At 39.5% G+C, this 16,431-nt stretch overlaps 1 protein-coding gene across 1 annotated transcript in view; it reads left to right on the top strand.

Moving 5' to 3' along the window:
• Positions 1-8: 8 nt before the first annotated feature.
• Positions 9-16,431, top strand: part of dnai1.2 (dynein, axonemal, intermediate chain 1, paralog 2) — a 21,702-nt gene continuing 5,279 nt past the window's right edge. The window contains exons 1-18 of the mRNA XM_008320404.3: positions 9-300; positions 638-745; positions 859-939; positions 1,092-1,215; positions 1,393-1,448; positions 1,548-1,703; positions 1,852-1,911; positions 2,032-2,085; positions 2,297-2,378; positions 2,565-2,682; positions 2,845-2,888; positions 3,010-3,257; positions 3,446-3,535; positions 3,663-3,750; positions 4,107-4,186; positions 5,944-6,092; positions 8,503-8,602; positions 13,576-13,758. Of these exons, the coding sequence (XP_008318626.1) occupies positions 262-300; positions 638-745; positions 859-939; positions 1,092-1,215; positions 1,393-1,448; positions 1,548-1,703; positions 1,852-1,911; positions 2,032-2,085; positions 2,297-2,378; positions 2,565-2,682; positions 2,845-2,888; positions 3,010-3,257; positions 3,446-3,535; positions 3,663-3,750; positions 4,107-4,186; positions 5,944-6,092; positions 8,503-8,602; positions 13,576-13,758 (1,860 nt within the window). The 5' untranslated portion in view covers positions 9-261. The remainder of the gene's footprint in view (positions 301-637; positions 746-858; positions 940-1,091; positions 1,216-1,392; positions 1,449-1,547; positions 1,704-1,851; positions 1,912-2,031; positions 2,086-2,296; positions 2,379-2,564; positions 2,683-2,844; positions 2,889-3,009; positions 3,258-3,445; positions 3,536-3,662; positions 3,751-4,106; positions 4,187-5,943; positions 6,093-8,502; positions 8,603-13,575; positions 13,759-16,431) is intronic.

Here is a 16,431-nt window from a genome sequence, read left to right as displayed (position 1 = left end):
ATCAGAATGCGTAGTAAAAGAATAGATGCGTAGATTTTGAAATTGGTTGTACATATGTTATTATCGTTTTTTTATTGAATTTTAATAGCGTACAACTATATTTTCGTCTAGAACAGTAAAAATAAACTTTAGCAATTCTATATTTATGTCAGCCGGGCCTCCGGTTGCCTTGGCAACATATACACGGCGATAGGCTGCTGTAATTTAGCTGTTCGAAACTTTTCTTCTTGCATTAAATATTTTACACGTACTGTTGTTAAAATGTCCGTTTACAACAGTAACCCAGCTGTTACAAGAAAGGTAGGTGTTTACTTCCTCTTCTATTGATTTGAGGGACTAAAAATAAGTTAAACAATCCTTCTTCACTTCATATCGAAGCATGTTATTAAGAGCAATATTTCACACACTGCGACTCTGCACTTGTATTTGCACGTTTTTTGACGATATTTATAATCCCGCATTACTTATAGTTACTATTGCACTTACACAGTATTAAACTGTTTGGCCCGTTTAGTTAAACACAACCCTGATACAGGAAATGAGGGATACACACAAAGATCTTCTTTCTATTCTGTCTTCTATTGTATGTTTACCATACAAAATGTATGTTGTAGACTGACATTGTGTTTTTAAACAGGGTTCCAATGTTCAGAAGGTACCAGGTGGTAAACTCGGCGAGGGATTCCTTGAGCCTCAAGGCAAAGGACTAATTAAACCTCCAGATCAAGTGGAGCTGTCTGAGGCTGTGAGAGAACAATTCTTTATGGTTCAAGGGCTCCAGAAATTTTCTTTATTTAAGATTTTTACCCTAGATTCATCTGTATCAATCTGGGGTTGTCTAACATATCACATCAACAGGAACTACAAGAGGAAATCACAAGGATTCTTACTACAAACAACCCGCATGCTCCCAAAAATATTGTCCGCTTCAGCTTTAAGGTAATCTCAATTGTATATACATTTATATTAAGCTTACTGCAATAATAACGTATCAGTGGTAGTTTAATAAGAACAGTAACTGTTTCTTGCATTACTGACAAGAAAAGTGACAACACTTTTAGTCTGACGCTTGTGTTATTGGTGTTACGCAGGAACGCGTCTACAAGTCCTGCGTCGTTGATCAGATGGCTGTTCTCTTTGAGATGGAAGGCAGTCTGGTGCATGAAGACTCTGATGAAGGTCGAAGACTCAGAGCCAGGGGGAGTCTCTGTGAAGGTAGTTACATGCACTATGATTTCATTTGTCTGCAGTGCACCAGTCTGTTGTTTTTGTGTCCGTTAAGCACAGTAAGATTTTGGAGAGTGTAGTCCACACTTAGTGCCACTAGATGTCACTTTACGCATGTGTCAGAAAATAAGACAAAACAGACAGTTTATGTTTTTATTTATTCAGAACTAGCAGCAGGCGGGATAGAGACAGAACCTGATGAGGAAAAATCAGAAGCTACGGTAAAATGGACACACTCACTATAGTTTTGTTCCTTCTAAATCAGGACCCAATGTAAGGACCTGGGCAAGTGATAAATCTTCCCTGGGTTTTTTTCTAAGGTTACAACCACAGAAGATGGAGGAGAAGTGGAAGAAGCTGGAGAAGATGACAGACCAGACAGTGTTGCCTCAAAAATTGACAGGAAGGAGCCAAAACAGACTAACCAGTTCAACTTCAGTGAGAGGTCCTCACAGACCCTCAATAACCCCCTAAGGGTAAGAAAAGTTGTTAAGCTACATATTTGCACAAGCGTTATGTTTATATTAATACATTTAACGATAATACTTATTAAAATGCTTTCATAAGTTCAAGAGTTTTAGTGGGGTTTTTTGTTTGTTTTTGTTTTTTTTTTTGTTTCTGTAGGACAGAAGCTGTCAGACTGAGCCCCCGCCCCGCTGCACCTTCTCTGCTACTGCTAACCAGGTATAGTATTTTTAGACATCTCTAAAAGACATATTGAAGTGAAGATGTTTTTGTACTGTCAGGCTTCATCGCACCTGTGTTTACTTAGTAAACCTCTTATAACTAATATTCTTGTGGCAGTGGGAGATCTATGATGCCTATGTGGAGGAGTTGCAGCAACAAGAAAAATCTCAGGTGAAATAATGCCTTTTCTTGATTATACTGTATGTTTATTCAAATGTGTTTTGTTCATATTAAGTACAGTGTGAAGGATTAAATCAAAGTCATATTAGTACTCACCAGACTAGGTAGACAAGACTGGACCAGACAATAAATGTATAATTACTCTAAACTGATGTTAATGTGTGTCTTTGCAGAGGTGTCTGAATATTATTTGTTTTTACAGAGTGATGATTCCAAACTTAGGAAAGCAGCCAAAATCCTTGAAAGAATGGTCCATCAGAACATATTTGATGACATAGCACAAGGTTTGCCCTTCAAAACATGTTAGATTGTCATGTAAGATACGTGTAAAGTTAATTGTCATATGATTTTAGGGATAACTGTCTTCTGACTTCTCTTTTTTTTCTCCTCTCCTCATTTTTCTTCTTTTATCATCTTCTCTTTGTCCCACACGTGTCTCCTCGTATCATTTTTTTTCTTCGGCTCCTCAGATTTCAAATACTTTGAAGATCCCTCTGATGAATTTAGAGATCCGGAGGGCACACTTCTCCCATTGTGGCGGTTTCAATATGAAAAAGCCAAAAGACTGTCTGTTACTGCCCTCTGCTGGTATGTTTGTTTATTGCGTTCTCATATAGTGTTGATGACAGGAAAAAGATTATTATCATTTTTATTTAAATAATAATTTATTATTACGTTTTGTTATTACGATACCACTACAGTCTCATCTTTTCATTGCATTCTAAAAGCTCGTTCTAATTACTTTTTTAGGAATGGCAAATATCAAGACTTGTTTGCTGTGGGTATGGGATCATGTAAGTTTGCTACTTAATGCTTATTAAGCAAATATCTAATTGGAAAATTAATTGTGTGTTAAATTAAATGTGCAGACATTATTGGTTTGTGAAAAACTACTTCCTCCTGTGTGCTGCTCAGTTGACTTCAGTAAACAAGGAGCTGGCATGCTTCTTGTTTACACACTGAAGAACTCATGGTTTCCAGAACACATCTACCCCACCACATCTGGCGTCATGTGCCTCGACATCCATAAGCAGCGTTCCTACCTGGTAGCGGTGGGCTTTCACAACGGCAGTGTGGCTGTCTACAACTTGAAACGGGAAGGAACAGAGCCTGTTCACCAAAGCACAGCTAAGACTGGCCAGCACACAGACCCTGTCTGGCAGGTACGGAGGAATAGGTGATGTGACATTCAGATGCTGTGTGTAGGTTCTTTGAAGTCAACAAGACTTTGTTCATTCATCGTTACACTGGACAGCTCACATCTATTGCATGGCCACAAAAAGAGATTCAGCCACTCACTCTCACTTTGTCTCCGTAAATGTATTATTTTTTCATGTTGTCATTAATTTAGGTACGCTGGCAGCAGGACGACATGGACAACAACCACAATTTCTTTTCTGTGTCAGCTGACGGCCGAGTTGTGTCTTGGACCCTTGTCAAGGTTAGCCACGAAAATACTGCATATTTATTGAAAAATATTTCTCCTCTAAAGCTATGTCTTTTAATGAGCAGGATATATAATGATGCAGCAGTTCACTGTACTCACTTGTTGAAGTTCATTGTTGTAGAATGAACTGGTCTTCACCGACATTATCAGATTGTCTGTGAACGGTACTGTACCAGAGGACCAGGAACAGTCACCGCAGGTCAGCGTGGGTAAGGCTAGCCTCACCTGAAATATCCTGTTGTTGTTGTATCCTGTATGTATTCAGTGCTGCAACCAAAACACATTCTATCCAGGGCAACTCTGGTTGTCACTTCTTTAACCTCCTTTATTTTATTACGATACACTAAACATTTTGGTGGAGGGTGAAAATCTTTAATTTTGTTAAGCCTTTTTTTTTTAGAATAAGAAGTTGTTTGTACAAATGTTTTGATGTATCAATACCAGTAAATATTATAGTACCAAATACAAGTCAATTTAAGCAAATGTTCTTCTATTATTTTTTACATGTTTACGACTCATAAACTGCTGATTCACATAAAACACGTTTGATGCCTCTCGTCCACAGCTTGTGGTACAGCGCTTGACTTCCACAAACAGACTGACTATCTGTTCTTGGTTGGCACCGAGGAAGGGAGGATACATAAGGTATATGTATTTTTTGTTTGTTTAGTGTTTGTTTAGGCAAAGAAGGAAGTATACAACAATGTTAAGAGCTATGTTTGTGTCATATGATACAAGATATAAAAACAGAGGGCCTATACTTCAATCATCACCAAAGACCTATAATATGTAATGTTTACCTGCCCGGAAAAATGAACACCAATTTTGTTTTGGCTTCACATGCAGAAACCCTGCTAGTTCCTAACTTCAGAGCAAACTACTGTGTTTATTAATTGTGTGTGTGTGTGGGCGGGGGGTGTGGTCTGACATTAAGCATTTAATGAGTCTCCTTAAGCAGAGGCCCTCTGTACACATCAAACAGCTGTTGGACTTTGGCTGCCCTCCCATCCTCTCTGTGCCGGTGTTTCAATCACTGTAAGCCAAGAGACACACATTAGGTCTAATTTGTTTGCATTTATCGTGTCCTCATTGCGATGATGTATGAACATAAAGGTGTTTCACCAGCTCAAAGTCTAATGCAGGCACCACTTATCTTGGCAGATATTCGGACAGTTTCTGTCAAATTAAAAAAAAATTGCACTCCAAGCAAATTGATCTCACGTATGAAGAGATTACATTGCTGGATGGTTGGATTCTACTTTATCTAGATCTGCGAACAACTACAGATAATTATAGATATTTACAAACAGATTGTTGTTTTGTATGTTCTGACTGTGTTGATTGAATCAATCAGGGGAGGTTTTTTTTTGTTGAGATCCCAGACTGGATCCATACTCCACCAACCTTTAAGAAAACATATTTGATACAGTTGGAAAGGTCACCAGAACCATTAGACAAAGTCTCCAACCTTCTGCTGGATGTGTTGCCTGATGTTGCAACACAAAAGGAAAGGCAGATTAAAAATCTTTCACCTATAGCTGCAGGACAACTTTCAAGCTGTCACTGCATTGTGACGCAACAGCTGTACCCACCAGGCATCAAACCATGGTGTACCAGACTCTCAACTACGTTTATCCCTGTAAATTGACTTCTGGTGCTGTCTGAGCGCATTTTCACTCCTGCTATGTCAGTGTCAAATGAACTGGGGAAAAATAGACAGTTGTAGACAGAAGACAAAACAGTTTTGTAGAGATTAGAAATCAGAAATCAGAAACAACTGTTTCTGTCTTTGGCTTTGGAAAGACTGAACGTTATGAAGCTAGCAATTGTTCATTAAACTAAAGTAAATGCCTTTTTGGGACAGGATACAAGGATTTTTTTTTTATTGTCAGACCTCACATGTATCACAAGTATCAAATTGAAATTCAAGGAGCCTGAGTTATTTATGAATCATTAATAAACTAGACTAATATATTAAAACAGAAAATCTCCAGTTTTGCAGAAAGTGTGTGTGTGCATGAGGTAGTTGTGTTTTCTGACACTAAAGCACAATGCTTTACCAGAGTTAGGCAGACCAAGAATATTTTATTTTTTAGACATCTTGAGGATGTCAGACAATGTTTGGAAACTGTGGGAACATACACATCACTCTATTAGTGAGAACAAAAATAAACAACAACATTGAAAAAATGCAAACTAGTGCAAGTTCATTATTGATGCAGAAATGATATGTTTGTTTTTCAGGTAAATTGTGTTAACAATATACATATACATCTAACACATGCATTCTTTATCTGCAGGGTAAAGGAAAAATTCACTGTGTTGTTTTTAATATCTGCAGGGTAAAGGAAAAATTCACTATGTTGTTTTTAAGGTTTTTTGTGTGTGTGTGTGTTTTCAAGTGCTCCAAGACTTACTCAAGTCAGTTCCTGGAGACCTATGATGCCCACAGAATGTCAGTGCACGCTGTAAAGTGGAACCACTTCCACTCGAAGGTTTTCATCTCCTGCAGTTCAGACTACACTGTCAAGATCTGGGATCATACCATTAGGTAAGAAACTTTCTTGTGTACTGTGTTAAGGTACTTAGCTGTTAATGTTGAGCATAAATATAATTTATGTCTGTAAAATGTAAAAACAGGGCCTGTTTATTTGAACACCTTGCTGATATACCCACAGGAATTAAAGAAAGACTTGCATGAGGATCTTCTTCAACAGCTCTAAGTCTCTCTCTTGTTTTAGTTCTTCAAAGCCATCTATTGTCACTTTGTGGAAAAGAGTTTAGTTGTTCTAGAGGTTTATTTTATTTGGTTAAAAAAATAATAATTTCAGACCAAATTAGTAAAATTGGATAACTTTGACACAGCTATTATGTTTGGTGCGAAGCAGCCAGCAACTGTCAGGGACTGGGATTTTTGTGTTCTTTTGTTTTGAGACTATTTTTTAAATTATTGACTTTTATATAACGAACTGTGTATTTTCAACTGTTCTTGTATTTAAATTAAAGCTAATGATGTAAATTACCCTTAACAGAGCCTGTATTACAGGCTGTAAATGGTTACAGAAAATGAAGTGCAGTTTTGGACTAATGTTTTGATGTTTCATCATTGAACCGGGAACAATATACCATTATTTTTATTATTTTTTTATATTTCAACATTATTACAGTGTATTTTTATCGCATTGTTTAGTCATCATGAGTGCTGCATAAGTCTGCTTTGAATACCTCAGTGAACCAGAGACAGCTACAGTGAATAATGATAGTAATCATCAGCCCATTGTGAGTTTTTAAGAATGATGCACAACTTCCTATGGATAGCAGCAGTATTGTTTTCTAAAGAACAAACACTTTTTAAATGTTTTTTTTAACCACTTTGTTCAATAGCGACACTGACAACCGTTAATTTATTTGAGGATTCAGGAACCAGAAACGGTACCACGTGAAGCTTTCAAATGACTCTCTGTCAACCACAAGAATGAACCAGAGGCTCTGTAATAACACAATAGCGCTACATTGAGTCTTTTAATGATTCAAGGTTAATATAAAAACCATTAGTGTCGTAGTGCAACTGATGCCATGTGGAAAAACAGCAGGAGATAATTCTTTCAGCCAAGATGTAACATGTACTTTTTATAGATGTAGGAGAGAACAATAGTTTGGGTTCTTAAAAGAGTGGGTACTGGACGTTTTGACTTTTTTGTATAGGGTGGCGTTTTAGCTCATAGGCAATTTGTCTGTCTGTGATGCAAGAGACCTAGGTTTAAATCCAGGTGCGGCAGAAAAACATTGTCCTAAAAATCCAAGCCCTTTTTGTTATTCTAAATGATACAACAAACCTACTGTGCTTCACATCTTTGAGCGGTGATTGCTACGTTTTGGATCTTACATGAGTTCTGAGGTTTTAGAATCCTGAGTTTGCAGGGTTCACAATTTGGATGCCTCCAGGGGGGAGAAGTTGTTTTGAAGTCTCTTCTCCTTTTGAAGCTCCTGTAGCGCCTCCCCGAGGGCAGGAGAGCAAATAGACCGTGACCAGAGGGAGAATTTCTCTTTAGGATGCTGCTGGCTTGGCTAAGGCAGCACGAGTTACAGATGGTTTCCAACGAGGGCATGGGCCAGCCAATGATTTTCTGTGCTGCTGTGATGACTTTCTGGAGGGCTCTTCTGTTTGCAGCTGAGCAGCCAGTGATCACACACAGTGATGCAATCGACCAGCGCAGACTCCACAGTGGAGTGGAAAAATGTCATTAGCAGATTGTCTTTCAGGTTGACTTTTTTGCAGCTCCCTCAGAAAGTGCAGACACTGATGGGATTTGTTAAAATGTCTTCAACAGGGGTCCTCAGTGGTGGGGTCACTTACACTGCACCTTCACATGTTTAAAATAATTATACATGTTTATTATTATGTGGCACTTTGGCCCAGAGGCAATGTCTCTGTCATTGGTGTGGAACCCCAGGGCAAGATTGAATCCTGGTTAGGGCGGTTGGTACCTTCTAATGAACTCACCACCCGCAGGAAGGTTCAGGGGGGTTGGTACAGTGCAATGTGATCTGGGTGGTGGTCATGGAGACTGCTGCCCCCGCGACCCGGTAACGTATAAGTGGATGAAAATGGATGGATGGATGGGGTGTATTATTATTATTGAATTATACCAGAATACTTGTCAACTACTACAGGGTCTGTAAGGTCCACTCTACATTTATTTGCATTTCATACACACAAATCCCAGAACGTTGTTTCTATTTACTGACTCATCTACTGGTGTAAAACCGTGGTATCAATTAACATTTTTATCTTCAACATTTAGATTCAAACATCATCAGACTCTCTTAAACAGAAGTGTGTCAAAATAAATCAGGCTCTAGTTTATCATTTTAAGTTCCGTCATTAACAAATCATCTGTCTCTCTCACTGTCTTTTTCTCTGTTACACATCTTTTGTTTTGTTTTGTTTTGTTTTTCAGCAATCCAATGTTCACCTTTGACCTGAATGCAGCAGTTGGAGATGTTTCCTGGTCTCCATATTCATCCACTGTGTTTGCGGCTGTCACAACAGATGGAAGAGTAAGTGAACCTCAATAGATGCTGCAACCCTGAGAAGGTAGAATTTTTTAGAACAAAATATATATATGTCTTTTTCCCTCCCTCTCTCTCTCTCTCTCTCTCTTTTCCTGCAGCTAAAGAGTTTGTTGAAACACAATTTAAAGTAACGAATAGCGATTTCTGTCCTGACATCAGATATTGAACCCGGTTAAATGAAATTTCAGTGGATGCCACGCTGCTTATCTCCACATATTTTCTTAGTATGGCTGCAAACTGTCACCATCTGTTTGTCTGTCCACAAATCTGGCCCGTGCTGCAGAAGTCCAGAGTGTTGTGTCTGACACATTTCCTGTCCGCTGTGCCAAGTGAAGTCAATTGAGAGTGACAGAGAGGAAATGAAATGTGAGCCCACCTTGTGCACAAGTGCGTGCCTGTGTGCTGACGTTCCTACCTTTAAAAAAAAAAGCTTGTTGTTTTCATATAAACAGGTTTGATTTAGAAAGCAAATTAACTCTCAGGTTGAATCTAATGGATTTTCAGAAACTGTGTCAAAAGCAGTTTTCAGAAGCTTTTAAAAACTAATTAAAATTTTATCAGTGTGCATTTTACTAGCACAATATTCTGCTGCTTCCTGGGCCGGGGGAGAACACGAATATTAAATGGGTGTCCGTGAAGGTCAGTTATTCTTACAGTGGTTTATAATGACTAAGCACTTGGTGCTCAGTCTTTATATAAAATACTGAGACGCTCATAAAATATATTTTACATTTTGTAGTAGATTCTACTGTATTTTTTTATTTTCTATGGTCTACCATCTGTGTGAGAAGTGACTTAGTTCACCAGGTATTTTGGAACCTAAAAAATGTATTCTAATTGTATTACTATTTTTTAAGAGGTTCCAGCCAGTGGAGATGAGTTTGCATGTTCCTTCCATGTGTGCATGGGTTTTCTACTTGTTCTCAGGATCCTTGCCTCCATTCTCAACATAATCTGTGCAATGTTTGCACCATTTCCTGTTTGATATTTGGTGTCAGTCAGATTTGAAATCATAACGGTTCATCATCAACAGTCACACGTTCACCAGTGTGGTCACACTGCGTGATGTTAATCAGCATAATTTTACCTACTTTTCATCTGGGACAAGTGTCTGGGTGACTCAGCTGGAGATGTGAGCAGCTTGATGTGTGTTTACAGATACTGTTGATGACGACCTTTCTGTGGATGAGTGTGCATGTGCCTGCCTCATGAAGATAATGACTTGCCTGACAGCCTATGGTGTGAGAATGATTTGGCCTGGTGCTGCACAAAAACACATATCTTTTAGTACTCTCTGTCCTCACTTCTCCGTCTGAGCCCACTGTAGAGCTGTAAAGTGTAAAGTGTCTGGATGGAGTCATAACAGGAGAAACTTTTGCCCTTCTAATTAGCCTCTAAATCCAAACTTGCCTTACTTCTCCTCTTTATTTTGGCCCTAAAGTTTGCGTTAAATACTGTGGTACTCTTCCTAGGCATGAAACCATACTGTTGTTCACAAATCTCCACTTCCTGCCTCAACCTAGCTTCAACTACTCGTTCCCAAATCTTCATTGTATGGCTCATCAACTTTATCCCTCTGTAGTTGTTACAACTCTGTGCATCACCCTTCTTATGAATTGGCACCAGAACACTTTTTCTCCACTCATCAGGCATCTTGCCAGTCTCTAAAATTCTGTTAAACAAACCAGTCAGGAAATTTACTGCCACTTCTCCTAAACACTTCCATACTTCCACTGGTATGTCATCAGGACCAACTGACTTTCCACTCTTCATCCTCTTCAGGGCTTTTCTAACTTCATCCTTTCTAACCTGATCTACCTTCTTCCTACTAGTCTCTGGCTCCTCGTTTCTACTTTCCCTTTCATTTTCCTCATTTAACAACTCCTCAAAGTATTCCTTCCATCTTCTCAGCACACTTTCCTCACTTGTGATCACATTCCCCTCTCTGTCCTTAATCAACCTCACCTGCTGCACATCCTTCCCAGCTTGATTTCTCTGTCTCGCCAATCTATACAACTCCTTTTCTCCTTCCTTTGTTTCCAAACTCTCATACAACTCCTCATATGCCTTTTGTTTGGCCTTGGCCACTTCCCTCTTCACCTCCCTTGTCCTCTCTTTGTACTCCAGTCTGTTCTCTTCTGTTCTGTCACTGTCCCATCTCTTCTTCGCTAATCTCTTTCTCTGCACACTCTCCTGGATCTCCTCATTCCACCACCAGGTCTCTTTGTCCTCCTTTCTCTGCCCAGAGGACATACCTAGCACCTTCCTACCTGTCTCCCTCATCACTGCAGCTGTAGTCTCCCAATCATCTGGGAATATCTCAACACTACCCAGAACTGCCCTTACTTCCTTCCTGAAGTCTTCACAACATGTCTCTTTCCTTAGTTTCCACCACTTGATCTTCTGCTCTGTCTTCACTCTCTTCCTTTTTGTCACCTCCATCGTCATTTTACACACTACCATCCGATGTTGTTTGGCTACACTCTCACCTGCCACCACCTTACAGTCTCTAATCTCCCTCAGATTACATCTTCTACATAGAATATAATCTATCTGTGTGGACCTGCCTCCACTCTTGTAAGTCACCCTATGTTCCTCTTTCTTTTGGAAATATGTGTTTACCACAGCCATTTCCATTCTCTTTGCAAAATCTACCACTGCCTGTCCTTCTACGTTTCTCTCCCTAACACCAAACCTGCCTATCACTTCCTCATCTCCTCTGTTCCCTTCCCCTACATGACCATTTAGGTCTGCTCCAATCACCACTCTCTCTCTCCTGGGGATACTCTCTACCATCCAATCTAGCTCCTTCCAGAACTTCTCCTTTTCTTCCAACTCACAGCCCACCTGTGGGGCATAACCACTAACAACATTAATCATCTCTCCTTCTACTTCTACCTTCACACACATCAACCTGTCTGACTCTCTTTTCACCTCTACCACATTTCTTACATATTCTTCCTTTAGGATCACCCCTACTCCATTTCTCTTCCCATCTGAACCATGATAAAACAGTTTGTAGCCTCCTCCAATGTTTCTAGCCTTACTGCCCTTCCACCTGGTCTCCTGCACACACAAAATATCTACTCTTCTTCTCTCCATCACATCAGCTATTTCTCTACTTTTCCCTGTCATTGTACCTACATTCAAAGTTCCAAACTTCAGACTAACACTTCTATTCTTCATCTTTTCTCTTTTTCTCCTAACCAAACGCCCTCCTCTTCTTCTCTGTCTCTGACCAACAGTAGTCCAATTTCCATCAGTGCCCTGTTGGTCAACGGCACTGTTGGCGGTCGTTGTTAACCCGGGCCTCGACCGATCCGGTATGGAAATCGTTTTATTGATCTGCATATTTGATTTAGCTAAACGTTTTACGCCGGATGCCCTTCCTGACGCAACCCTCACCATTTATCCGGGCTTGGGACCGACGCTATAAACACGGCTTCGTGTACTCTAGTGGCTGGCTTTGCGTTAAACAATAGTAAAGCTCAGTAATGGACCGTATTTACACAGGGATTTAATTGCCTCATTAAACACTGTAGCTTTGTCCTATTCCCCATTAAAAAGTGTAATTTAGAGAAACCAGTAGAAAATAGGCTTTGTCCAAAACATCTGTACTGTTTTTCTAGGTCAAACATATTATTTGTGAAAACAGAATACAATATGGTATTTTATTTTATCCATAATAAATACATTTCAAAATTTTAGATTTGATTGAATTCGATATCACAGTAAAGGAAATATTTGGTGATTTTTTTTTTACATAAATCATAGATACACTGTTAGGTTCTTGGTCTAATGCAGTGGATCCCAAACCTTTTCACAAAGTATACCTCTTGGAAAAACTTCTTATGGACCCCCTAGTTGCGGTTTGCGTACCCCCAGTGGTTCACCACACTCTGAGAATCCCTGGTCTAATGTATGCAGCATTTCTTCTAACAAATTGAAATCATGCAACACCTTAGGTTAAGCAGAAAATACTGGATAAAACTGATATTATTATTGTATGACAGTGTTATACAGTCTGTCACTGCAATTAATCTTGACTTACAGGTAACAGCCAACTTATAAAAAAACACTGCTTTCAGGAGTTTATTGGCAAGGCCTTTCCAGCAATCGTCAGCCAAAAGAAACATCCTGGGCAGTTCTCCTGTTCATCACAGTGTGGACTATAAAGACAAACAAAGGTTTTTCTGCTCACACTACTGTGAGATAAAGCATCAAATTAACCAAACCCTGCATGGTTTTCAATAGTGGGACGAAAAGGAGTTCCCTGAGAAAAAAAAAACATGTGGACATGTGTGGACAACAAATCTTTGTATAGCTGCCATGCCTACCAGTCCTGTCCTGTCTCTCCTTTTTTAAACACATTACATTAATACGCATATTTCAGCTAGAAAACTGCAGATAATGATTGTAGTAATTGAGGTTACCCTGGCAGTTTATATTGATTGCTTTTTATAATTGTGATTGTAAAGTTCTGTTGCCGTCGGCACAGTTATTTGTCTAACTAGAGCTCCCCGATGTGGTTTGCAATTCAACATTTTGTCATTATCTAAAATCCCTTATCCTGGAGGTGAAATACAAGTGCACACATTGCAAATATCAGGATATAACCTAAACACACTGTGGGACTGAAGTGCACAGTCATTGGATTACTGATAACATCCTTCCATGCACCAGATGGTCAGGCTTGCATCCCTGCAGGGGCTTTTTTCACATAAGACACATCACACTCTGAGGATATGAAAAACAGTCTGTACTAACAGATTTAGCCTTTACTCAGTCTGGAAGCTCACATGCATACTAATACCCAACATTTTCAACAGTGAGTCAGTGAAAAAGACCAGTTATTATAATGCATTAGTGCAGAGTCAAATCAAGGTGAGAACTATGAATCACACACATCAAAAACTTTTAATAGACATTATAAATACTGTTTGTTGTTTTATTCTCAGGTTCATGTTTTTGACCTCACTGTCAACAAATATGAGGCCATTTGCCAACAGGCAGTGGTGACAAAAAAGGCAAAGCCGACTCGCATCGAGTTCAACCCCATCCATCCTATCATCATAGTTGGAGATAACCGGGGCTACGTCACTAGTCTTAAACTCTCCCCCAACCTTCGCAAGAAACCTAAGGTAAGAGTCTTTGCAGAGTTTCCGCAGACGGAATGAAGTAGATATCGATCTTATTTTCATTTGTGTACTTGCTGATACCAGGTACTATATGTCTCTCTGGAATAAATATGCAGTAAATGGGAAAGCAGTGGGAAATGATCACCTTTAGTCAAAAATCAATAAGATATTTTAAAACTAACACTATTGTCATGTTAGGCAAACTATTAAAAACAAAAGGTAAAATAAATTAAGAATAGTATTTCAAAATATTTAGATAAAATGAAACTTTCTGCATCGTCAACACAGCCAACTGAACAGAAAGTGAGCAGAGCTTTAACACACAGTTCCCAATAGTCAGAAAAATGAGGGCTTCGTAGCTACGGTGACAGTGCAGACGTGGAGATAAGTACAGAAGGAGAAAGGAAGCACAGGAAGGTGCTAAGACAGGAGGTGCTCATTCCAAGTCATTCCACCAGCGTGGAACGACTTGTGAGAAGAGCCTGGATTGTCTTGTGCGAGGGGTTTAGACCATCAGAGGACAATCCCTAGATAAGCTGAGTGGTCGTGTGCTAACATAAGCCTTTATCAGAGTATTTAAGTAGGTAGAAGCAGACCCATTTAGTACCTTGTAGGCTAGCATTAGTGAATTGAATTTTTTTGAATTAGCTCAGTGAACAGAGGGGTGACATGTGCCCTTTTAGGATGATTGAAGACCAGTTGGCCACCGCGTGGCATTAGCACTGGCCGACAAGTGTCCAGCTGGTTGTTGTGAAGAGCCGCTATGGATTATCTGTTAGCTCGATCAGTTTTGAGTACAAGTATGACTGGGTCAGGAAACTCCGGTACCAGTATCAGTACCTGTTACTACCCGACTTTGTGGTGCAAATACGAAGTTTCCATGTCTTCTCTTCTGCTACTTTGTCCTCAGTGTTAAGCCTTATTAGTGCAGACAAAAGAAAGCTTATCCTCAGTTTATATACACCCAACTCTCTACTCATCCCATAGTAATCATTTTTGTTCCCTTCACTCTTATCACCAAACAGGGTGCAACTTTAGGCTTTTGCATGATTTGTGCATGTTCACCCTCTGATGCACGTTAAGCCCTTTTGCATTATTCATCATGCTCTCTGTTGCACATTGACGAAAAGCTGATTTGGAAGTTTTAATCCTCGCGGCGCCTTGGCCCTGAGCTAATTTTGTGTAATAACAATGTAACCAAGCCTTTTGGTCCATTCACATCGATGAGTCATTGAAGGCCACGTTGCCGCTGATGACAATGATTAATAAGCTGTGAAGTAATCACAGCAGTTCTACTAAACACAGGAGGAAATCAAATGGCACGATGACTAACAACACGCTCATCAGGGTCCATGTAGAGTTAGCTCTGACGCCAGATTTACTCTGTATGCGTTGCATTTTCACACCTAACTGTGTAATATGCATACAGTTTACATGCACGGATGGAGACATTAGCAGCACTCTAGCAGCGTCTGTGATTCTCATCAGCACAATGAATAGGCATAAGCATTTCCACACTCTCTCATCACTGACCCCAGGCGAGAGCCCAGGCGGCAAAATTGGAAAATAATTGCAGAGATCAGCACTGCTGACACTGCTCTTAGTATTTGGAGCCCAGTGTGTAAACTAAGCATTACAGACAAACACCCACAGCAAATAACACCATTGACAGGTCCGATGGAGTCACTGCGGCAGCCCGATCAAACTACAACACTGGTAGTAGTAGTACACTACATTTTTATTTTCTCAAATTCCCTTTGTCCCGGATCAAAAATAAACCTCTGAAAACCACTCGTGCAGCCTCCACACCATTTACCACTTGTGCTCGTCATGAAAACAGCTTTTTAGAAATTCAGACACGTTGCTGTGTTGCATTTGTATAAACAATTATTTATACTTATCTTTGTAGCTCTTCTTCTATGAGATCACTTAACTTTGTCCCAACAGCTCAATTACGCAAATATTATGGTGAGCTTTTTAGGGTTTAAAAAAAATCCTGTAAGTATAATGGCATCAGTTTAGTGACTACGTCAGTGTATGCAGCAGTACTTGATTCACCTATACCTAACTAACACCCAACTATGTCCGCTGTTAAACTATTAAAAAGGTGAAAAGGAAAAAGAAATTGCAATTGATCCAATGAACTGTTTTAAAATGGAATATTAACTTAAGCAACAATGTGGTAGTTGAAGTACACTGTGGTGTATTACTGCATCACAGTTAGAGTGTTTTAAATAATAAATATGTCAATAATAATAATAGTGATATGTTAAGACATTTCCTGCAAGTGTCCACAGCTTTGTCAGCCTGCTTCTCTCCCTGACTAATCAGTCGATCACACTCACCTGTGTCAGCCTGCTTCTCTCCCTGACTAATCAGTTGATCACACTCACCTGTGTCCACTGCCCTGCGTGTGTAGTTTGGACTCATTGGTTTCACCTGGTGTTGACACCTGTGCAACAGCCAGGGCTTTTGGTTGGTTGTTTGTTTTTGTGTAGTAAAATACTATATATCTGGCAAAGGTTGATGTCTGACCGAAAACATTTTTAACTTTATATTCTTATACAGCATGTTTTTTTATATTAATGGAAATAAACCTGAGTGTAAATAGAAAAAAAATCAAGAACGCCGTTTTCCTAACTTATGTTTCACATTTAACTGAAAATTGTCAAATTT

The sequence above is a fragment of the Cynoglossus semilaevis genome, chromosome 11 (assembly GCF_000523025.1).
Source record: "Cynoglossus semilaevis isolate Cse_v1.0 chromosome 11, Cse_v1.0, whole genome shotgun sequence".
NCBI lineage: Eukaryota > Metazoa > Chordata > Actinopteri > Pleuronectiformes > Cynoglossidae > Cynoglossus > Cynoglossus semilaevis.
This window is presented reverse-complemented; position numbering and strand designations above follow the sequence as displayed.